The sequence below is a fragment of the Talpa europaea genome, assembly GCF_964194135.1.
Source record: "Talpa europaea genome assembly, chromosome: 2".
Classification (NCBI taxonomy): Eukaryota; Metazoa; Chordata; class Mammalia; order Eulipotyphla; family Talpidae; genus Talpa; species Talpa europaea.
The window spans coordinates 93,952,536-93,975,633 of NC_140068.1; the positions used below are offsets into that span (position 1 = coordinate 93,952,536).

The 23,098-nt window shown below is 49.0% G+C and overlaps 1 protein-coding gene across 3 annotated transcripts in view; it reads left to right on the forward strand.

The window, feature by feature from the left end:
- The window catches only part of CPNE5 (copine 5), a gene marked incomplete at both ends in the record, with an annotated part of 95,262 nt that overhangs the window by 37,826 nt on the left and 34,338 nt on the right, over positions 1 to 23,098 (forward strand). Inside the window, 6 exons of one of the 3 annotated variants that reach the window (XM_084257573.1) lie at positions 4,411 to 4,514; positions 5,855 to 5,894; positions 6,083 to 6,159; positions 8,549 to 8,608; positions 10,604 to 10,654; positions 10,944 to 11,007. In XM_084257573.1, coding sequence (XP_084113699.1) covers positions 4,411 to 4,514; positions 5,855 to 5,894; positions 6,083 to 6,159; positions 8,549 to 8,608; positions 10,604 to 10,654; positions 10,944 to 11,007 — 396 coding nt within the window. The remainder of the gene's footprint in view (positions 1 to 4,410; positions 4,515 to 5,854; positions 5,895 to 6,082; positions 6,160 to 8,548; positions 8,609 to 10,603; positions 10,655 to 10,943; positions 11,008 to 23,098) is intronic. The other 2 variants (XM_084257574.1, XM_084257575.1) reach the window with 2 other exon arrangements.

Consider the following 23,098-nt stretch of genomic DNA (forward strand, 5'->3'; position numbering starts at 1 on the left):
CTTTCTTTGATTTTCATGATGCTTGAGGATTCTTTGCAGATATTTGAAATACAAATGTAATAGATGTTAGAAAAGAGAGGCGCCAAGAGTATCAGACTGAAGCAGGTTTTATGGAAAGTTCTTGAAGTGATGACTCTCTGCAGGCCAAGAGTCGCACCCCAAAATGGGAGCATGGGTCTTTATAGGGTTAAGCTACTGCGGAATTTTTGGTGTACATGAGGGGTTCTCTTCTGTCAGAGGGGCTCTGCATCAATTCTGCTGAAGTTGTTTACTGTTGTCAGCTTTATCTCTGATTCTGCTTATCTCATGTTCCCTGGTGCCTAGTTTTATGAAGGGCCAGTGTGCTCTCTTTAATCGGGTTTGGAGTTAGGCTTACCTGAGTTTAGATCTCAGCTCTGCCTACCTGTGTGACTTTGGGCAAATTGCTCAACCTCTCTGATTGTAAAATGGGTAATAATTAATAATTCACAGGGTTTTTGTGAGAATCAAATGAGATAACTTAATGATCCACTTGACCTATTGAGCATTCAGTAGGAGCTAAGTAAATACTGGTTTTCTTCCTGTGTCCTTCCTGCTCATTTATCTTAACTCCAGCTATACCACAGAGTCACCTAGCGAACTTTAAAAAAACACACACTTGTTCAGGCCTGCCCATTGAGATTCAGATTTAATTGACCTGCGGTGGGGTAGAGCATGGGTATTTTTCAAAAGTTCTTGTTGAAAAACACATTTTTAAAAGGTAAAACCTTGACTCAAATATAAAATGAAATATAAATGTATTTCCAGAATGAAATATAAAATAGAAATAGAAATATAAAATGAAAACCTGGCTAAGACATATTTAACTATTTAAGTGAGGAGACCAGGGATTCAAACAACACATACAAAGAGGCAATCAAGAATGCTGAACTGAATTTACAAATAGATATAAGATTGGTCAGTATCCCAGAATTACAACGAAATAATCAATTGCATTTCACTGAACAAAATTATCTTCATTTCTGTGGATAAGGATCATTTGTATTACTCTGTGCTTTTTGCAATTTACATAGCAGTAAAGTAACTCAAAGATAAAATGGAAGGTGCAAGCCTCTATGAAGTCTGTTCTGTGGATTAGTATGATAAACAGGACACTCAGTAGTCCTTGTTTTTATACACATTAATATCGTTCCTGCTGCCATAGTGATTCTAGCGTGGAGCCAGGCTGAGGAGCCCACCGCAGACCTTGCAGGCAGCTCTGTTAGCGCTGGTGTCAGGCTGCGTTGCTGTTTCCCACCTATGATCAGGAAGTCCTTTGGTACAGAGTTCATGTTTTGTTTATGTTTGTAGCTCAGCACACAGCACACAGCCAGGCCTTCATTAAGTGCTTAAAAACCATCTGTTGAATTTGTCAAGGAATTTAATCGGGTGGAAATTCTAAGAAATAAATGGGATAAGTAGTATTATTCTCCCTCTTCTGATGAAGAAAGTGAGGCTTTGAAAGACTCTGATCGAGACATACAATTAACTTGTGATGAAGTTGGGGCTCAGACCCACTCATTAATTTCCTCATTCAGTCTTGCTTCATTCAACAACTCCTGAGGACCTACTGTGCTCTTATCACTGGGAGCAGTAAGCTTCTACCATTCTGGCTGTCAGGACTTACATGGCATGTGGCCTGACTCAGACAGCACGAGGCAGAAGACATGGCTTGTACTTTGAAGTCAGTGATTATTAGCTGTGTGACCCGGGACAAATCACTTAGCTGGTCTGTGCATATCTAAAAGATGGGGCAGCCTACCATGAAAAGAGTAAGTGAGGAAATACAGTGCAAAAATTTTTTTTAAAGATTTATTTTATTTATTTATGCATACAAGAACTGGGATGTAGGCCAGAGGTACAGGGGATGAGAGGACTCACCAGAGACAGAGTGGGGAACAGAATAGGCAGACTGACTGAAATACACTGCTAAGGGGAGCAGCGGGTGAGACAGGAGAGGTCTGCCGTGCCATGTGGGTCAGCTCCCTGGCCGGGGATCGAACTCATGTTGCAGTGGCTGTTGATAGCTTCATAGTGCTGAGGCCTAACCCCTTGTGCCACCAGGGAGGTCCCAATGCAAAATTTTTAACACATTTCTCAGTGCTATCATCATCCTCACGGATGTGAGCCTGTGACTCTGTTAAACCCTTTGTTGACTCTTGGGCTTTGAAGATGAGGAGAATTTGGCTCCTCCTGCTGCTGAGAAGCTCAGGCTGATGGGGACCTCTATCAGGGATGTGACCGAGCACAGGGGAGGGGTGGGCAGTTAGAGCCACATCTTCAAGGAGTGGGCCCACATGGGGGGCCCACTAAGAGGCTGCTGCAGTGATTGAGGTGACAACACAATGAGGCCTGGCCTAGCAGAGGGGAGAGATTTTGCTGATGGAATTGACAGGAATGACAGTTGATGTGATGAGGAGGTGGTGGCAAGAAGGTGCCAAATTTAGTGATCCTCCAATAAGGGGACACTCAGGATAAATCCTGATAACCCAGATCTTGCCCACCCCTGGTGAAAAGGGCCCATGTGCTGGAATCTTTTGGGCTACAGGCACTCATCAAGGAGGACCAGCTCCCAGAATTTTTCTATTTTGGTGACTACTGCCAAAGTTGAGAAAAAAGCATGTGTATATGTTAAGGTAGGTGAAATACCTGTTTAAAATATTGATTGTAAACCTGTCTGTCTTTTAAAGATTTATTTATTTATGCATACAAGACCTGGGGTACAGGCCAGAGGAGTGGGGGTGAGAAGATTCACCAGAGACAGAGTGGGCAGCAGAACAGGCAGACTGACTGAAATACACTGCTGAGGGTAGCAGCGGGTAAGACTGGAGAGGTCTGCTGCGCCATGTGGGTAGCTCCCTGGCTGGCCACTACAGATAGCTTCACAGTGCTGTGCTTAACCCCTTGAGCCACCAGGGAGGCCCCTGTCTTATTTACTTTAGGGACTGCTGTGCCCTGCCTCCATGGAGAAAGCGGTCCAGAGCTTTTAGGCTTTATCTTTTAGTCCCATGGTCTTTTTTGAAACAAATTCTCACCAGAAATGTCCAGTATATTGAATAGATGTAAAAGCGCTGCTTTGGGGGAACTGATAGTCTGGATTCATGCCCACCTGCCCTCCTCCATGGCACAGGAAGACCCTGAGGAGCTTAGAGCCCTGGGCACCAGCCCAGTGGCTCTCAAAAGGAGGCCTCCATACCGGCAGAGTCAGCATCACCTGAAATTTTGGAAATGCAGATCCCCAGGCCTCGCCCTCAGCCTACTGAATCGGACTCTCTGGGAGGGAGGCCTATAGTCTGTGTTTAAACAAAAGCTTCAAGTGATGTTGCTGCCTAGAAACAGGGAGTGACTTAAATCATTTGGGGAGTTTAATGGAATTGAGTGTCTAATGTGTGCAAAATATGGGGGATACCAAGAAAGTGAATCCCAGTTTTAGTTATCTAGTAGTTGGGTAACAAATTAGCCTAGAATGTAGCCTCTTAAACAACAAGTTTATGAATCTGGGTGCAGCTTTGTGGGGTCTTCTACCTGTGGGGCCCTCACAAGTCTGTAATCCGAGTGTTGGCAGAACCTCAATCTCAGGGGTAAACTGGGCAGGATTATGTCTCAGTTCACTCACTGGTTCCTGGCTGGCTCTTGCCCAGGTCTGCCTTCCCTCCTTGCCACACAGATCTCTCCCTAAGGCCAATTACTATGTGGCAGATGCTTCATCAAAGTGAGCAAGTGAGAGAAAGCAAGAGGGGGTGCCCAAGATGAAGTCATAGTCATTTATAACATAATCTTGGAAGTGACTCGTGCTCTATTCTATCCATTAAAAAGGAGTCACTAGGTCTAGCACACATTCAAGGGGAGGGGACTACACCCAGACATGCACCAGGAGATGGGATCTTTAAAGGTCCCATACCCCATCTCTGCCTTTGTGTTTAATTGGAATATTAAATAAGTAGACACCTAATTATGTATCAGTCATTAGGGTGGGGACAAGTTCAATGGCTGTTTAGACAGAAGTAAAACTGGTTGGAGGAGTCAGGAAGGCTTCCTGGAGGAGGTGGCATTAATAAAGGTCCTCTAAGGAATGGAGAACATCCACTGGCTGAGAAGGGTTGGCCAAGTGGAGGACATAGCACAAGCAAAGGTGGTGAGGTGAAGAAATGAAGGGTCTACTCATATATCCAGGTGTCAAAACCATCCAACATAGAGACTGGGAGAACAGAGCTCACGCTGAAGATGGCAGCCATATCCCAGACAGTTCCCCTTGTTAGGTGGAGGTGCCCTCACCTTGACCCAGGAGCGACATGGCCTCCATGACCACCAGGGGCAGAGCTGAGGGGTTCCGAGCCCAGTGCTCTCCCCACCCCCGGTTGGCCCTGAGGTCCACACCATCTCCTCTTGCAGTTTGGACGCACCGAAGTCATCGACAACACGCTCAACCCAGACTTCGTGCGCAAGTTCATCGTGGATTATTTCTTTGAGGAGAAGCAGAACCTCCGATTCGACCTGTAAGTGGAAGGGGCCGCTGAGGATGGACCTGGGGGAGAAACTGCTGCCGGCAGGTTGACAGCACCATGGAAGGGGGCGTGATATTAGAGGGTGTCCAGGGTTGGTCTGGGATAACGGTGACAATTGACTGAAATCCAGCCCCACTTTTATCGGGAGTTGGTAAGGAGGTGGGAGGTAGAAAAAAGCAACCCCATAATATGCTTCCTTTAAATTGAGAGGGCATTGAGCAAGATGCTTGGGAGTAGGGGTAAGACTGCGGAAAGATCTTGGAGGCAACACTACCACTACCCCCTGTCCCCACCAAACCCTTTCTCCCAGAGGTCCCAGTGACATCTCCCTCTGTTAAAGCTTGAATGGGGGGAGCACCCTGTCCAGCCTTCCTCCCAGTGGTGACCAGGCTAATGGGGCCTAAGGTGACTGCCTGTTCATCACAAAGATCCAGAGTGCCCCTCTCCGAAGGCTAAAGGTGGGGGCAGAATTCAGCCCGGTGAATAGATGGGGGAGTTTGTCCTTTTTTACAGGCTGTGAGGTGGTTAGAAAGGACTATTTCCCAGAGATTTGTAGACGGAGTGGGAAAGATGGGGGAGAGGGGTGAGTTGGGGCCTGTGGGAACAAAGGAAAAAACACAGTGGAAGGAAATGACTGTGGAGGGAGTGATGTCTGACCTGAGCCGGGAATACGCAATGCAGTCCATTGTGGTGACATTTAAGAGAGAGAAGTGCTCAGGGTGGCAGCAGTTGGAAAAATGACAGCCTCTCAGCAGGGGCTGCCTGGGCCTACAGGGGCTGTTCAGCTGCAGAGATGACCAGGATGGTGGGGATGGGGGATGCCAGGGAAGGGCTCCAGGCAACAGGGGTGTCGAGTGTGGCTGGCTGAGGTGAAGATGTTAATGCCTCCCTCCTTTTTGGGTGACCAGCCCCAAAGACAGTCTGGGCAGGACTGGGCAAGGTGACACACCAAGGAATGCGGAGCTCCAAGGGCCTCTGAGCCTTAACCGGGAAGATGGGCTAACAGGGAGTGAGGGGCAAAATGGCTCAGTCCCCTGTGGACCAGTGAGGGTGGCAGACCAAATTAATTTTATTTTTTTCAATTTTTAATGAATGATGTCCACAGATCTTAAAGAGTTCACCCCGTGGATGCATTTTATGTCTGTTTACATCCATGTAACCACCATCCAGATCAAAAGGCGGGACAAGTCCAGCACCCACATGGCTCCCTTTCATGCCTCTCAGTCATTATTCCCAGAAAGATCCAATGTGTTGGAGCCTGTTTTAGGGGGAGCCAAGCAGGGTTGGGCAGGATGCCCCGCCTGCCTTCACTATCTCTCTGTTCCCTGCAGGTACGATGTTGACTCAAAGAGCCCTGATTTATCGAAACACGTGAGTTCTGCCAGTGACTGCGCTGCGATTCTGAAGGTCTTTTAAATGCCACTCGGGGCCGGCCCAGAGCTTCACTGTGACAGTGTGTCTGAGGCTGGGTGCGGTGTCCAGAGCTTGTGCACTGGCAGGGGTGGGTGGTAGGGGAGACTATGAGCAGGGGGGGTGAACCTGGCATTTTGTGTATACAGGATTTCCTGGGCCAGGCCTTCTGCACCCTTGGAGAAATTGTGGGGTCACCCGGAAGCCGGCTGGAGAAGCCCCTCACGTAAGTGTAGAGGGGAGTGGCCCTGTCTGGGGGACTTCCTCAGTGATGGGCTACCTTTCCACCCACCCCTGCTGAGGGTTGGTTTCTGGGTAGGGGCAAAGCAGGCAGTTAAGCAGGAGGGATGATGAGGATCCAGAGATCCAAAGACCATGTCCTGTAGCTTTAAAACTAGTTATCTTTTTTCCCCAAATTTTGTTTATTGAGGTAAAATAACAGGCTTACATCTTTGTACCTACTCTGGAGGCTATAGGTTCAAACCTCTACAAATGTGCCCACCACCTTATCCCAGTGGTCCTCCACCACGCTCCACTGGGCCCCTCCCTCTGCACCTCACCCCACCCCCCAGCTGTCTCAGATTTGCAGTGAGACATTTTTAGAGTGTATTATTGCAAACCCAGTTATCTTGAAGGAATCCACACTTGGTTATTAGAGCCCTAGGATGACCCTGAAATACTGTTTGGTCCCTTCCCACCCTGCACCTCTTGCCTTGCATAGGGGAAGAAATCTGAAGGCTAGAGAGGGTAAATGACTTGCCCAAGGTCACACAGCTAGATCGTGTGAGAACTAAGCTTTAATACAGGATTCTGCTCACGTGGAACATTCCTTGGGTCCACACATTGTGATAATGATGAGACCTTCCTAACCTCATCCTGTCCCTGACAGTCTGCACTGCCAGCCTTATTAAGTGCTTTTGGTGGACAGCTGTTACTCTGAGCAACTTGTGGAGGAAGATTCCTGAGCCTTCTCACAATGGAGGCTGAGAGTGGCTTCAGCTTGAGAGCCAGAGCTGGCCTGGTGTGGGGTGACTTCTCATCCCTATATCTCAACCCCCTGCTCATATCTGTTCACCTTGGATGCTTTCCCCTCACCGTCATCCATAACTACAGAATCAATAAACCACATATCATCAATAAGAACAGAATGTGTTAGTGTGTGTGATGGTGGGAGTGGGGGTGGTGAATCTCTCTCTCTGACTCTTGTCCCCAGTAACTGGTAATTTCAGGAGACAGAAAAAGGCCTCCCTGTTTCTGAAGGTGGTCTCCTCCTTGGAGTTCACTAAAAACAATAGCTGTCATTGATTGAGAATAGGGAACAAACCCAGGTTTGGGGGAGGAGGTCTGAAGCATAGAAAATTTAGGGCCTCTTTTTTTTAAAAAAGATTTTATTTATTTATTCATACAAGAGCTGGGGTACAGGCCAGAGACGCGGGGGGTGAGAGGATCCACCAAAGACAGAGTGGGGAACAGAACAGGCCGATTGACCGAAGTACACTGCTGAGGGGAGCAGCGGGCGAGGCAGGAGAGGTCTGCTATGCCGTGTGGGTTGCTCCCTCGTTGGCCGGGGATCCAACTCGTGCTGCAGAGGCTGTGGACAGCTTCATAGTGTGGTGCTTAACCCCTTGTGCCACCAGGGAGGCCCAATTTAGGGCCTCTTAAAAAAGGAGAATGAAAATTTCACATTCAAATTAGCTAGGCCCCCTCCTTGGACATGTCTCAAACAATTTCTATTTATAATTTTATTCCTGGGGGTTGGGAGCATTGGCTCCCTTTGTCTGTTGAAGGGTTCACTGCCTGCTAAATCCTGTGTACCCCTTAACGTATATCTCCCCCTCCCTCTGCACCCCATGGCTTTACCTGGATTGATGTTGGATGTGCCTCAGGAATGAGTGTATCTGCCTCTCTCAGCTCCTAACTTCCAGGGTTAAACATCCATGAGCCAGTTGGGTCTGTCTCCTGCCCACTGTGGCCTGTCCAGCTTTGGAGGGGCAGACTTGGGGGGTTGGAGGAAGGCTCTGGGGAGGAGATGGCGACTGAGCTGAGCCTTCAAGAGCAAGCAGGATCTATGTCCCAGTGGGGGCTGATATTGGGCACTGGTGAAGCAGGGACACTGCTGGAGGGTTCTTGGGCCTGAATCCAGTTGACTTCCTGCTGTGAACAGCTGCTTTTTTCCCTGGTGTCTATTCTGGGCCACACAGTGCTTTCTTCCATGAGCTAGTGGTTCTCAGCCGTCTCCCCTTTTCACAGCCCCCCACACACTGAGGCTCAAAGAGGTAGGTGGTTCATAAACTGTAGCAGACATTAGTATATCCTGGAGGCTCTGCCTCCAGTTTCTGATTGAGCTGGTGGAAATGGGACCTAAGAATTTACATTTCTGACAGGTTCCCAGGGGATGTTCACCCCAGGAAACACCCTTTGGGAAACACTGAGGTAGCATTGCTCAGGCCTTCACAGTAAGGTTTGGGAAAAAGACCTCTCCCCTGGCCTGTGGCTTTCAGTGCTATTTTGATGTTTGATCCAGAACAGACACTCTAAGTATCGATGCTAAGTGCTCTGGTCACTCAAAACAGGGACACTTGATCATGGCATGTTCTCTCTTCCTCTCTTCATAGGATAGGAGCATTCAGCCTGAATTCCAGAACGGGCAAACCCATGCCAGCTGTGTCCAACGGGTAGGTCACTGAGCATCTCTGGCCCTGGAGTCTTCAAACATCCAGCCAGGTCTGCTCCTGACACTGTGAATTCAGGGGAACAGAGAAGGCCCTGGGTCCCTCCTCAAGGACCCAGACACCTTTGGGCCCTGGGCAGAGCCCCTTCCCCCACCTTGCTCTGCAGCTGGCCCTCCCCAGTCCAGGCTGAAGCATTCCCAGTCCCAAGGGCTCACGGGAATTGGGGGAAAGGGCGGGGCCCAGAGGAACAGGCAGGGGCTAGCCACTTTCCCTTCCCTTCCCTCAGCCTGGTTCTTCTACCTCCACCCTCTCTTTGTACTCTCTTCCTCTTCTCCCCCTGCTCTTTGTCTCCTCACCCTTCGCCCCTCCAGCTTCTTCCTCCGCTTGGCGTTCAGTCTCCTCCTTACAGAGCAGACACAGCTAAAGCCTCACTTTTTGCATTTGCTCACCAGCTGTGGTGGGCCAGCCTGTTCCCCAGCCCTCACTCTGACCATCTGTGTTTGGCAAGTGTGGGCAACTTAGACCCCCCCCCCCTGCTTCCCTTTCTTTTTCTCTTGGAGGGAGGTCTTCACCCCAGAGGCGGAGGCGGGGAGGGTAGAAGCATCTGCCTGGGGGCCTGACTTGGAGGAGCCTGTGGTGGATGCGCAGTGTGGCTGGGTAACCAGCGCTCCACAGGGCTTTGCTGCAGGCTCCCAGGAGTTGGGGTCCCAGCAGCTGGCTGTGGGACAGGGGTCTCCGGGAGACCCAGGAAGGCTCACAGCACAGGAAGGGTGTGGACACCAATTTACTTTGGAGGGTAGATAAACAGCCAGAGGGGGAGCAGGAATCAGAAAGGAGAAGGAGCAGGAGACAGAGAGAAAAACAGAGGGAGGGAGAGTAGGGAAGACAAGCAGAGCAGGTGGGAGCAGGTTGGGGCTGGAGAGGAGGGAAAGAGAGCTGGAAATAGACAAGGGCTCTGGGGCAATGGGAGGAACAGATGGAGAAACGTTGGATGGAGAAGGCTGGTGTGAGAATTCTGCCTCCCTGGTCAAGCAAATCACAGCTCTACTACCAAGGAGGGCCAGGCTGGGGGTGGGGAGGGGACTTGGGGCTGCCCATGTCCTGGGTGGGGGACAAGCCGACAAGCACCTCCAACTGCCCCTGGCAGAGGAAGCTGCAGTCGTACCCCTTGCTCTGCTCACCTGATCTGGAGCCATCTGGGCTGTCAGCCCAGGGCACTGGTTCCCAGGCCTGTCCTGCCTCCTCTGTTTGAGAGCCTCTCCCTCCAAAAGCTGTGCTGGGAAGAGCTCCATCAGTGGTTCTCAAAGTGTGTTCCACAGACAGCATGCTGGTGGCTCCCCGGCTGGCCTGAGCTGTGGGGCTAGATTTCATCACCTTTGCCCAATTGGAAAGGGGGCAGGGAGGGAAATGATGCTCTTTGAGGGCTTTCTGTGTGCGGGCACTGTGGCGCATTTTCATTAGAAAAATGGATGTGACTGTCACCTCCATTTTATGGGCAAGGAGGCTGAAGCTCAGAGAGGTGCAGCAATGAAGACAAAGTCACACAGCTGCTGGACACTTGACATTCCCCTCTTCCTCCCAGAGGCCCTTGGCTGCACTGGGGACTCCCTGAGTTAGTCCCAAACACGGAGTGGGATGGGCTGGTGCCTGGGGGAGGGGTCCCACCTGACCAGGGGAAGAGGCTATACAGGTCCCCTGGATGGAGCCACTCCTAGGGGGGACTCCGTAGTGAACTGTCCCGTGGCCCACCTCACCGAGGAGCTGTGTGGTTGGCCAGGCGCTCTCCTTCAGAGAGACCCCAGCCAGGGAGTTCAAGGGGAGGTAGCCACGGGAGAGAACTGCCTGAGAGCTGAGAGCGTGCTGCCCTTCTGCCTACTCCCTCCTGCTGCTCTCTCTCCCATGGTGAATCAGAGCAGCTCCACCTGCAAAGTTCTGGGACTTTGGGGGTCAGCTGGGTACAGGGTGGGGTGGCTAGCCCATGAGGTCTTTTGCCCACAGAAGTGGTCTTTGGATGGAAAGTTTGAGAACCACTGGTCTGGAAGCCTCCGGGTGAGTCTGGATGCTTTTCCGATTCTAGGACTTTCACTACAGATAATACCCTTCCCATGGGCTCTCGGGGAGCAGGGGCGGGGCAGCTCAAGGCTTGGGGGCCTGGTCCAGGAAGCAGTGCACTAGGCCACACTGCCACAGTATTTCAGGAGACACGACCCTCAGGGGCTATGGGGCAGATCTGCTGGTTGGTGAGGGGTGCGCGTGGGGAGGGTGCAGGGTGCAGCGGGCTGATGCAGGGAGTGTCTCTGTCTTTGTCTGCGCTCCATGCTTTGATCTTCTCTCCCAGTGGTGTCCCAGGGAAGAAATGTGGCACCATCATCCTGTCCGCGGAGGAGCTCAGCAACTGTAGGGTGAGTGGCAGACGGACTCTGAGATGGGTCCTGACCTGTGGGGTGAAGGGGGTGGAAGCCAGGCTGGCCTCCCTGTCACCCCAGAGCTAAGTCTCTGGAGGGGTTTGGGAGTAGAGGGTGTGTGTGGTGGGGGGGAGACAGAGCTCCTGGGTCTGACCTCACTGTCATAGAATTCCAGGGCATTAGAGCGAGGAGGCCCCTTTTTACAGCTGAGCAGACTGAGGCCAGATGGGCCAGGAACTCACCCCTAGTCACCAGCAGATCTGACTGGAAGCCCTGACCTTCCCCTACGCCCACCTGGGGCTCCCTGCACTTCCCTCGATGGCTACAGTGCACATGTCTTTGAGCCAAGACAGCCTTGGCCCCACTCTGGCCGCAGAGAAGTCTTTTCAGTCTTGGAGCCTGAACGCTTGGCATTTAGTTGTCATGCTTCCACTTCCGGCTCTGGAGTCAGGTGACAGCCTGAATGGGGTTGAGTGAAAAATGCCTGTGGGGTTGGCATGTGTGTGTGTGTGTGTGTGTGTGTACACGCTAGAGTCTGCAATCCCAGGCTGCCCTTGGTTTTGATTCTTCCTTGGAATTGTGGGAAAGCAGGTGAGGGAGAAAACTGAAGGGGTAACTGAGCACCCCACGAGCTGAGGGGATGCAGTGGCTAGTAATAATGATAAAACATAATAATGATGATAGTGATTATCATCAAGTGAAGAGCATTTTACATAAATTATCACTGCTGACAACAATCCTTAAAGGTCAGTACCATTGTTATTCCCATTTTATGGATGAGTAAACTGAAGCTCAGAGAGGCCAATTCACCTGTTCAAGGGCAATAAGTGGTAGAGTCAGGGTTCTAAGCCAGGTCAGCCTGACCCTGAAACCAGGGTTCATGCCCCCAAACGACTCAGATGCCTCTTAGATTAACCAAGAGTCACTGGTAGGAATGGGCTGGGTCCTGGGCTGAAGAGGTAAAGGCAGTAGCAAAGTGAGCATAAGATCAAGCCCAAGGTAACCCAGAACCCCAACTTCCATGGGGCAGAGTTCAACTCAGGATAGAGGGAGAAACTAGGAGAAACAAGATTTTCTGACCTTTCTGGGGAGTTAAAATTATGTATGAATTAAGGTAAAAATAACAGCAATTTAACCCATTACAGGCTAACATAAATAACATCGTTTTTTGAAAAATAGTTCTAGTTCCCAAACCAAAAATCATGTAGTGAAGAGTGGCCTTATTTTATATTTTTGTTTGGTTTAATAGAAGAGAACTGGAGTTTCATATCTGCTTCTGCAGTCAATCTGTTGTGCTATCACTGTTGGTAACCTCTAAAAAATTCCATGTTCTGTTAGCATTATTATGAAAATAGCTGTGGCCTCCTGGCCTCCTGCACACACACCCACTCCCCTTGGTGGTTCCTGGTCTATACTTTGAGACCTGCTCACAGGGAAGTATAGTAGAATTAGCCAAGATTTAGCTGTTATTCTGAGCCACACTGTACTAAGTAGTTTACATGTATCAACTTATTTATTTGCAAGAATATACTGTGTAATGTAATATGTATTACAGTGTCTTATAACTGACTTTATGGTCTTCATAAGGTAAGTGACAGAAGGTAAGTGACCTACCCAAGGTCACAGAGCTGCTGAGTATCAATAGGAGAGATTTTAATCCAGGGAGTTTGATTCCAGAGCCAGGATCTTGAGCCACTGGATTGTGTTGTTCTAAACTGTTTCAGGGGCTTCCAGCTGCAGAATAAGACACATGAAAACAGAATTAACAGGACAGGACAGGATAGCAATGACCAGCCAACTGAGCCGTTCATTCTGATTTTACTTCTGTTACCTTGCTGGGTTGGAGGAACTCGACAGCAGGAATAAACCTCCACAATATATAAACCTGGCAGAGGGCTTGGCTCACCTTAGATGCTCAGGGAGTATCTGGCATGAAAATGTGACTGAGCGAGTGGGAAGCGCAGATCCATGTAGCAGGTGATGATGAAAACGCTTATGCTTGTGCATGCTGAGGATCTGGATGCCCCTGGAGTTCAGACCAGGGAGAGAAACTGCTTGAAATGTAGAATTGAGCTGCTTTTTAAGCTCCCCATGTCTCAGTTTCTCCACCTGTATATTGGGGCTGACTGAGGATTTAAGGAGATTATGGGGGTGGCTTTGCCTAAGAGGCGCTTGGCTCCTAGGAATACCTGCCAAAGACTAAATCTGAATTCCCTGAAGCCTAAATTGCATTCCCCCCCAAACTTCTAGGCCAACTGGTGACTTCCTCCCTAGCTTATAATTAAGCAAGGTAATGGAAGTGAAAATGCCTTGGAAATTCTAAAGCTCTAGACAATACTGGCGCTGTTATTGGTCTAGTTCTCCGAGATTGGTAAACAGTCTGCTTTTAACACCTATTAGGCGCCTCCCTCTTCCTCCAGCTACCCATTCCTCCCTTCCTCTCCATCATCCAGGGATGGCAGCAATTTCCTAGCTTTAAATGATTCCATTGCAAGTAGGGTGGGGGTGCGGGCCTTCCCTTCCTTTCTCCTGAGATTGTCAGCTTCTTTTCTTTTGGGGCATCTTTGGCTGAGTTCTGTCTTTTCTAGAATACTTGCAAGGAAAAGAGACTAATTCCCAGCATCTGGCTGAATTAAAATAATTACATCTGAATGGCTTTGCCTCTGCCGTGCCAGCTCTGCATTCAGGGGGAGGATCAAAAGGAGAGGGTGGAGTCTGAAAGCTGGTTTTCACCGAGCAGGGTTTCCTGCTCAAATGAATACATTCTGCCCAAGTAGACAAACCCTCCGTTCTCCCTTGAGGAGGCTGCGCGCGGGCGGGGACCAGCAAAGGATTAGAGTGGACTCTGGCGTGTCACCACATGCTTTGAAAGGTTATATAGAAAAGCCTTGCTCGGCTAGAATTTAAATACCAAGAAAGTCCCAACAATCAGAATTTGATCCAAAATACTATTCACTGATACTTGAGGTTGGCAATAATGGGCTTAAGCATCTGAATATCTTCTGACTCACCAAAGATTGAATTATGCTCAGCAGTTAAACTATTGTTAATCCCAGTAATACTGACCAACATTTGTATAGTCCTTATGTTACAGGGCAGGGAGAGGGGCACCCCAGACCCCACAAACCTGCCTACTCTAAATGGGTCCTGACATCCGCCGCATTAACACAAAACATGAGACTTTAATGGGAAGGAACTTTAATACAATTAGGAAACAATACAGGAAAGGCAAAGAATATAGTTTCTGAAAGGTCCATGCAGGAGGCCGGAATGCAGAAGCCAACCAGGAAGCCCACCTGGGGGGCAGGAATGTGGATACCTGCCTGGAGGATTCGGGCAGTAAGCCTCCCCACTCCCGCTACGAGTCTCTTCTCAGACAAAGAACATCTACCTGCCCCACGAAACTCCCCCCGCCCAACAAACTTTTTCCCTCCATAGGAGCCCAACTTCCCACCTGACCCCTCCTTACCCTATAAAACCCTGCTTCCCCCTAACAACGTGCGCGACTTCACTGACCCCCACCTTGGGTGTGTGAGGTCCGCCCGGGGCGCAATAAACTTTCCCTCCCTTTGAGAAATTTAGCCTGGCTCTCTTGTTCTTTACTGCGCTGAACCTTTCAGTTTCTAAATCAAGCACCCAAAGTTACCGTCCCCTCGTGGGTAAAAGTCCACCCAAGCAGGATTGGCCCAGAGCAAGGCCCCAAAGCCTGCCCCAAGTCTAAAGCATCTTCCAGTGGGGACACACGGAAAAGCATCAGAAACAACCAGACAAGTCCGGAGGGCAAAGAGCAAAATCAAAATCAAGACAAAAACCACCATTGTCACCTCCCCACGGGTCTCACCCACATCTGTGTCACCCAGGCCACGACAAAAAGCAAGCAATTTTCTTCACGTGTCTCTCTGCTCCACGTGCCTCCTCCGGGTCTCCTGGCTCCATCCTACTTCCTTCCTCAGTCTCCTCTGCAGTTTCTTCTCTCCCTGCTCAGCTCCACCCTCCATTTGGGTGGGGCAGGGAACCTGGAACCTCCCCCTTTCCTGGGGGACCACCCTGTTACACTTATGGTTGGCCAGACTCTCCTGTGTGGGGGCTATTTGATTCTCACGGCAGGACTGGGGGCAGGATGGTATGTGAGTGACCTCGGTTACAGATTCAGAGGTCTGAGTGGCCTGGATTCTAACCCAAACTTGGACTCCAAATCCTCAGGGAGGCTTGCCTTCACCTGGAGCCATGAGCCATCGTGGTACACAGAACGGGGACGGGCCTTGTAGTCTTTGTGGGACCAGGAATCATTAGCCAGCTTGACGAGCAGCTGGGCCTTTCTCTGGAGAGAGGAGGGAGGCTGTTGCTGGTGCTGGCCTCCTCCCCCTCCACTTCCCAGACCCAAGGCTTCCCCTATGCCCACCTGGCAGCCAGACCTGCCTCACTCTGGAGTCCTGACTTCATGGCTCCTGATAGCTTGTCCTCACTGACTCCCCGTTGGGTCCCTACGCTCACCAGCAAGTGTGCCTCACCTCTTACAAGCCAAGGAGACTTACTTTTCATACTGCAGCTGCCCACCTCCTGCACCTTGCTTCAGGTATTACCAGCCTGCTCATGTGTTCATTCATTTCATATCAGCAAGTTTGCTTTATCTCAGAATTTCCAGGTTAGTGTGAGATACAGGCGTATTAACCGGTGAACCTCAACCCCGTCAGACCATTGCCTCTTTTTAATAACAAATATTTTATAGCTTTCTTTACTATTCTGAAATAAAAATCATGAATAAATCCATCTAATATGCTAAAACTCATGCAGGTGAGAGAATGAGCCTCTGAAGCTACCTGGGGGAAGTTGAGTCCGTCCAGGCAGTGGGAACAGTACGTGCAAAGGCCCTGAGGTTGGGATGAATGATGTGGGAGACTAGTGGAGGTGAAAGTGGAGACCAGATTTTGCAGGGCTTTGCAGCAGAAGGAGTTCAGCAGCTTTGAATCTGATAAAGTCAGAACTCTCATTGTTCTAAAGTTTGTCTTTAGACCAACTTGTGGGAGAGCCCAGGATCTCCCTGTGAACTAGGGAAGAGCTCTGGGAGGGCAGGAGCATAAGGAAGAGGTCAGGAGAACTGGGGTGGGAGAAGCAGTGAAGGTCTTTCTAGAAGTATGCAGGTTGTTGTTTGTGGAAGATAGATCAGGTCAGCATGGATGGAAGTGTCCTGCATTCTAACATCACCCTTTGAAAGGTTAGTTTGTGATTTTTTGGTCCTAGAAATAGTTCCTTTGATTAAAAAAAGAGTCTTTTTCTGATGTTAAAAAAGTGTTCATTATAGGCAAGTTGGAAAATACAGAATATAAAAAATAGGAAAATCACCAAGAGATGATTTTTTTGACTTTAAAAAAAAAAATTTATTTATTTATTTATGCATACAAGAACTGGGGTACAGGCCAGAGGTGTGTGGGGTGAAAGGATTCACCAGAGACAGAGTGGGGAACAGAACAGGCGGATTAATGGAAATACACTCCTGAGGGGAGCAGCGGGCGAGGGAAGAGAGGTCTGCTGCACCATGTGGGTAGCTCCCTGGCCTGCTGGGGATGGAACTCGTGCTGCAGTGGCTGTGGATAGCTTCATAGTGCTGCGTCTTAACCCCTTGTGCCACCAGGGAGTCCCCAATTTTTTGACATTTTGATGCAAAAACAATTTCTTTCCGAGTGTATGTATATGTAAATATTTTCTTATAATTAATAAGCTATGATATCCAGGTGTGTTTTTCCATATCAATAGATATTTCTGGATAATGTGTGTTTAATAGCAGCATGTTTGGCAGGATGGGTCATCATTTGTAGACTATATTATCTTTTAGGAATATAACAAATACTGCAGTTAGCATCCCTATAGCTGAATTGTTCCATTTTCCTTTGAACTTTAGTTGGTGAGTCTTGGTTAGTATCCTGTCACACAAGCTCAGTGAGTGGGAAGGAAAATGGTCAATCTGGGGTTTTCTGAAGACAAAACTCTGGATGAATAACTCAACAGATGCACAACTGGTTGGACTGTTTGAGAAGTCATTCATTAGTAAAGAAAACCAGTGTGATCTTGACGTGATGATGATATTCAGTGCACAAAGATGGGCCCAGTCTCCTAGACCAACTTTCACATCCACCATCTGTGGGCATATCTGTGTCTGGATAATTGTGACCTATGGGGTCTTCACTGACACCCCTGCACAGCTGTCTGCACCCCAGATCTCTTCTTCTGCAGTCCTATCCTGCCAAAAGAGGATCCTGGGCTCCTCTGTGAATGCAGAAACCCTCTCAAGGCCACTGCTCGCAGAATCACACCCAACTTTGGGTCGTAGTCCCTCCTGCTAGAATGTTGAATTTCAGAGTCCTAGCCTATGAGACTTCTTTTTAATCCATGTCTTCTTTTTTTCCTGACTAAAAAAAGACAATGTACTAATTCCAGGAAATTTGAAAGACACAGCAAACTTTAAGGAGAAGACAATAAATGACTACTTAGTTATTTTAAGTACTTCTTAGTGGTATAGTGGATCAGCAGGAGGGCAAAGTGGTTAAGAACTTGGGCTCTGCCTCCAGATTAAATGCCATTGCTTACCAGCTGTGTGACTGTGGGCGAGTAACTTGCCCCCTGTGCCTCTATTTCTTCATTTGTAAAATGGCTTTATTTACAATTTTGATGTTTTATCATAGATTTTTGTATTGACTTTTATTTTTTTTATTTTTATTTTTTTTAAAGATTTATTTTTATTTATTTATACAAGCACTGGGTAGAGTCAGAAGCACGGGAGGGTGAGAGAATTCACCAGAGCCAGAGCAGGGAGCAGAGCAGGCAGAAGGACCGAAGTACACTGCTGAGGGGAGCAGCGGGCGGCAGGAGAGGTCTGCGCACCATGTGGGACCCTCCTCCCATGGCCGGGGAGCAGCCAGGGATCGAACCGGTGCTGCAGAGGCTGCGGGCAGCTTCGCAACCCAGCGCTCAACCGCTGCGCCACCGGGGAGGCCCTTTTGTATTGACTTTTAAAAATATCACATGAAAATCTTTATTTTGGTTACTGAGGTTTTTTAAAATTATTTTTATTTACTTATGCATGCAAGAACTGGGGTGTAGGCCAGAGGTGCTGGGGGGTGAAAGGATTCACCAGAGACAGAATGGGGAGCAGAGCAGGTGGATTTGACTGAAATATATTGCTGAGGGGAGCAACAGGGGAGATAGGAGAGGTCTGCTGTACCATGTGGGCTAGCTTTCTGGCTGGGGAACTTGCTTCCTGGCTGGGGATCAAACTCAGACCACAGTGACTGGTGATAGCTTGATGCCACTGAGACTTCAACCTCTGCACGACAGGGAGGCCCTGGCAATGAGGTTTTGGTGCCCCTTAAAAGTTGCACACACCCTTGTTCTGCTCCTGGGGCTGCCAGCAAGGCCCAGGCAGCCTTCTATTCTCTCTTCCTGGGTAGTGCTACCCTCTCCCAGCCCACCAGCTAACCTCTGGCCTAACCTATGACGTCTAGGACCCTCTTCTGGGGCAGGGAGTGCAAACATGTTAGAGTGGGCCAGGCCACCCTGGAGAGAAAAGCTGTTAGCTGTAGTCTCCAAACAGCCTGATTAAAATGCGGAGAGATGTAAATTGAGGCAATCCTGCTGTTTTAGAAGAACTTAATGTTTTTTAAAAAAGACAGGGTGAAAAGGCAGAAATTGCAGGAAATTCTATATTGCAGGAGCTACTTTATCTTCTCCACAGTTGGTTCCAGAGATGCTTCTGGTTTGGGCACAGCATTTCATGTGTTCAGAGGACTACCCACTCCCAGACTAAGGCTGTCAAACTGCTACTTCTGACCCTGGGCAGAACCTGCAGTGCCTTTAATCCTGCTGGCCAACTCCACCTTAGGGCCATTGCCCCAGCCTCTTTCTGGGGTCATTATATATCGGGTCACACTCACTAATCCTGATTTAAAGACATCAGCTGAAGTCTTGTTCATATGACTATTGACATAAAGTCAGAGCCACCTTCTAAAGGACAGCCTTAGACAACTACACTACCTTGTCTGGAGGACTCCCTAGGGGGTGCACACCATTAAGAAAGAAGTTTGCCTTGGTTAGAGCTACAGATCTCTCTGAAGTTTTGTCTTATCCCCATGGTTTCGACAGTGCCACGATAATGATTATGATAATGGACTTTTGGCTAATGTTCTTGTCTAGATTGTGTTTTGGAGGGCAGATCAGGTTGAGCCACAAAAAAGCCCCCAGCATTTGTACCATCCACAGGAAAATGAGGTGTGACTCACTGGTTGATTTTTCCAGTTAGCTGAATTTCAGAGCCAGTCCTTTTTTTTTTTTTTTTAATTTTAACTAGTTTGCACAGAGGTCTTTCTAAAATGAATTTCACACTTCTCTGACTTCTCAAACCAAGACTCCAGAACATAATTAAATTTATCTTGATGATCCAAGATCATCATTTGGAATTTCAGTTATTAATCTTTGCAGCCAGACTGTAGCATTCCAATTCCAGCTATTACTAAAGTAGCATAAGCAAGATGTTAATCTCTCTGTGCCTTAGTTTCCTCATCTTTAAAATGGGAAGAATAGTAATAGTACCTATCTCATGGGTTGTTGAGAGTATTAACTGAATTAATAGGTATAAAAGTAGTGCCAGGCCTCCCTGGTGGCGCAAGGGGTTAAGTCTCAGCACTATGAAGCTGTCTGCAGCCACTGAAGCATAAGTTCCATCCCTGGCCAGGGAGCTACCCACATGGCGCAGCAGACCTCTCCTAACTCGCCCGCTATTCCCCTGACTTGCCCGCTGCTCCCCTTGGCAGTGTATTTCAGGAGATCTGCCTGTTCTGCTCCCCACTCTGTGGCTGATGAATCCTCTTACCCCCTGCACTTCTAGCCTGCACCCAGCTCCTATATGCATAAATAAATAAATCTTCAAAAAAAAAAAAAAAAGTAGTGCCTTGCACATATTAGGTAGAACTGTATTCACTTGTCATTTTTGTAGGTGAACTCTCTTTGAATATTGACAACATCTTATGCCTGGTAAAAGGTGGCGCTCTTAGCTCTGCGCTAGACGCTGTGGACAGACGCTGCACATATGCCATCTCCTTTAGTTTTCTCCAAAGGCTTATCTGGGGTTATTACTCCATTTACCAGAGGAGAACGTCAGGACTTTAGTTAAGTCATTTGCCCCAGGCTGCTTGGAGGGCAGAGCTGGGGTCTGACCAGGTGACTGCAGTTCATTGGACTGTCAGGTCCTGTGTGGGGTCACTGAATGACCTTGGACGTTATGGCATATTATGTTCTTGCATGAATATTTTCTAGTAATCCTACCGCAGAGCCCCAAGGAGGCAAAAAGAAGAGCTTTTTGCACCCAGATTTTGTGGCATCTGTTTCAGTTATTTCAAATCCATCTGTGTATTTTATAGTCAAGCAGTGCAAGTTGTCTGGTGCAGCTTTCCTGTGTTTGCTCAAGTGAGGGTGTCACACAGATGACCTCCAGAGTTATGAGAGGTCACAGTGATAACAACCAAGCCTTGTTCTAGGGAGGCTGGAGAGACCCTGGATATTCCCAGGCTGTTCCCTGAGCGTGTACCTTTCTAGCTATTGCTCTGTCGCATGTGCTCTGTGCAGTGTCCTTCCCAGCTTAGAAGGACAGTGGCGGTCATCCTGTCCAACTTGTCACTTAGCAGACAAGGAAACTGAGGCACAGAGGGCTTGAGGAACGCTGGGACTGACAAGAACTCAGAACTGAGGGTCCCTGGCCAAGCCTGTCCCCACTTCTCTCCTCAGCAGAGCCTGCTCCTCTCTCAGTGGTTTTCTGATGCCACTGCTGGTCATCTCCATGGGAAGAGCCAGGACCAGTTTCGTGGGCATAAGACCTGTGCCATCACACGGGGCCGGCCTGTGCTGGGCTTAGCGCTCTGCTGTCACTGCTTTGAAACCCCACGCTTTCCCTTTGACTGGGCTCCACAAGCTATATAGCCAGTGCTGGGAGGAGCCCACCAGGCCCTGAGCCTCCTCCCTTTTCTGGAGGGATGGAGCTCCCCATCCAGCATAGATGGGTTGGAACTAGGGAGTGACAGTGTCCTGATGCTGGGAGGGTGAAAGGGAAAACCCTGAAGTCTGTCTGCCCGGGTCACGGTGTGACCTTGGGCATGGGCAACCTCTAAAAGCCTGTTTCCTTATCAGTAAAATGGGGAGACTAGAAATTACTGTATATGGCTGTTATGAGGATTCAGTGAAATAATCCGTACACAGACAAGGCCTGTCGTCTAGTCAGTGCTGCATCAGTCAGCCATTCTAATTCCAGGTCTGAAGTCCTAGATTTCTCTGGAGGCTCTAGGATTCCTGGGACCTGTAGGTCTTGGAAGCCTCCAGTCCAGCCTCCTTCTCCCTTTTACGGGAGTCATGATGAGGGTCTGTGGTTACCTGGGCACCTGTGTGTGTTGGCCTTTGGACCTCAGCGCCACCTTCTCCCAGCCTGCTTCAGCAGACACTTCCAGCCCAGGCTAACCTGTCCATCCCCTCCCTGCACACACATGCCCAGAGCCTTCAGCACAAAGGGAAGGGGATGCGTGAAATGCAGGGAGCCAGGCTGGTGTGCTGCAAGAGGCGTGACTTTGAAATCAGCTCATACATATTTGCTTTCCACTCAACCAGTTACCAGCTGGTGATCTGGGGGCAGGTTACCTAAACTTGCCAACCTCCAGCTTCCTCATTTGTAAAAAGCGTCAAAGGATTATTTTGAGAGCCAAATATGATGAGGATATAAATTGTGGAGCTCAGTATCTGGTCTACACAGATGGTATCTAATAAATGTTTGTTGAATGAATGAATGAGTGAATGGAGGGGTGCTCTGTATTTGCTGCCATCAGATGTCCCTGAAGGAAGACAAATAAGGTTTGAGAGGTGGGGGTAGAACAGGGACACCAAGACACCAAGAAGGGATGGGACTTTCCAAAGATAATCACGCACACAGCACTTAGTGAGCCCATATACCATTTTCGGTGCTGACGTGGTAGGAACTCATTACATCCCCACAAGAAGACTGAGTAGGCACTGACATTACTTCATTTTACAGATAAGGGAACTGAGTACAAGAGGGTCAGCAACAGGGCCCTCCCTGGTGGCACAAGGGGTTAAGCACAGCACCGTGAAGCTATCCACAGCCTCTGCAGCACGAGTTCGATCCCAGGCTGGCCAGGGAGGTGACCCACATGGCGCAGCAGACCTCTCTTGCCTTGCCCGCTGCTCCCCTCAGCAGTGTGTTTCAGTAGATCTGCCTGTTCTGTTCCCCACTCTGTCTCTGGTGAATCTTCTCACCCCCTGCATAAGTAAATAAATCTTAAAAAAAAAAATAAAGAGGGTGAGCAACTTGTCCTGGGTCACGCAGCTAGTAAGGGACAGAGCTAAAGCAGGCAGCTGGTTCTAGCCACCATGTTCCTAAGGATTAGTCACACCCACCCTGCATCCCCAACCTTGGTTTTGTTTTTCAAGTTTATGGGAAATTGCATCTTCATCTTGACCACCATTTTGGGCTTCATGGATCTTTTAGACACAGGTCTCAAGAGATACTCTTCCTCATGAAGAGGAAGGGGGCATCATGGAAGAGCTGAGTGACTTTCAAATGGGCCCTTGAGGGCAGGCCAGGTGCTGGCCTGCTGATCTTTCAGGATGCTGATCTTTCAGGTGGAAGAGACCATATGGGGATGGGTGGAGAAGAGAATAGGAGGGCATCTATCAGGTACAGTGAGTTGAGGGGCTGGAGGCCACATGAAGAGAAGGGCCCGGCAGTCCTCATCAGGATCTAGGTATTTCTCTGTGTTCTTGGTCACTGGGCCTGTGAATTGGTCAGGGGGAACAAGAGGAGGCAGGAACCTAGGATTCTGCTTGGTGAATTTGTGGGGGAGTTGCTCCCTGGTCTGTGCCTCAGCCTTCTCAACTGTAAAATGGGTCCTGGTCCCAGCCATATCTACCTTGCAGAGTTGGGTGGACCTCTTGTGAGTTAGTGGATGTGAATGATGCCTAAACTTGAATGTCCTCTAAGAGACACACATATGTGAGGGAGTGAGGTGATGTGGACAGCACAAGGGCTTTGGGGTTG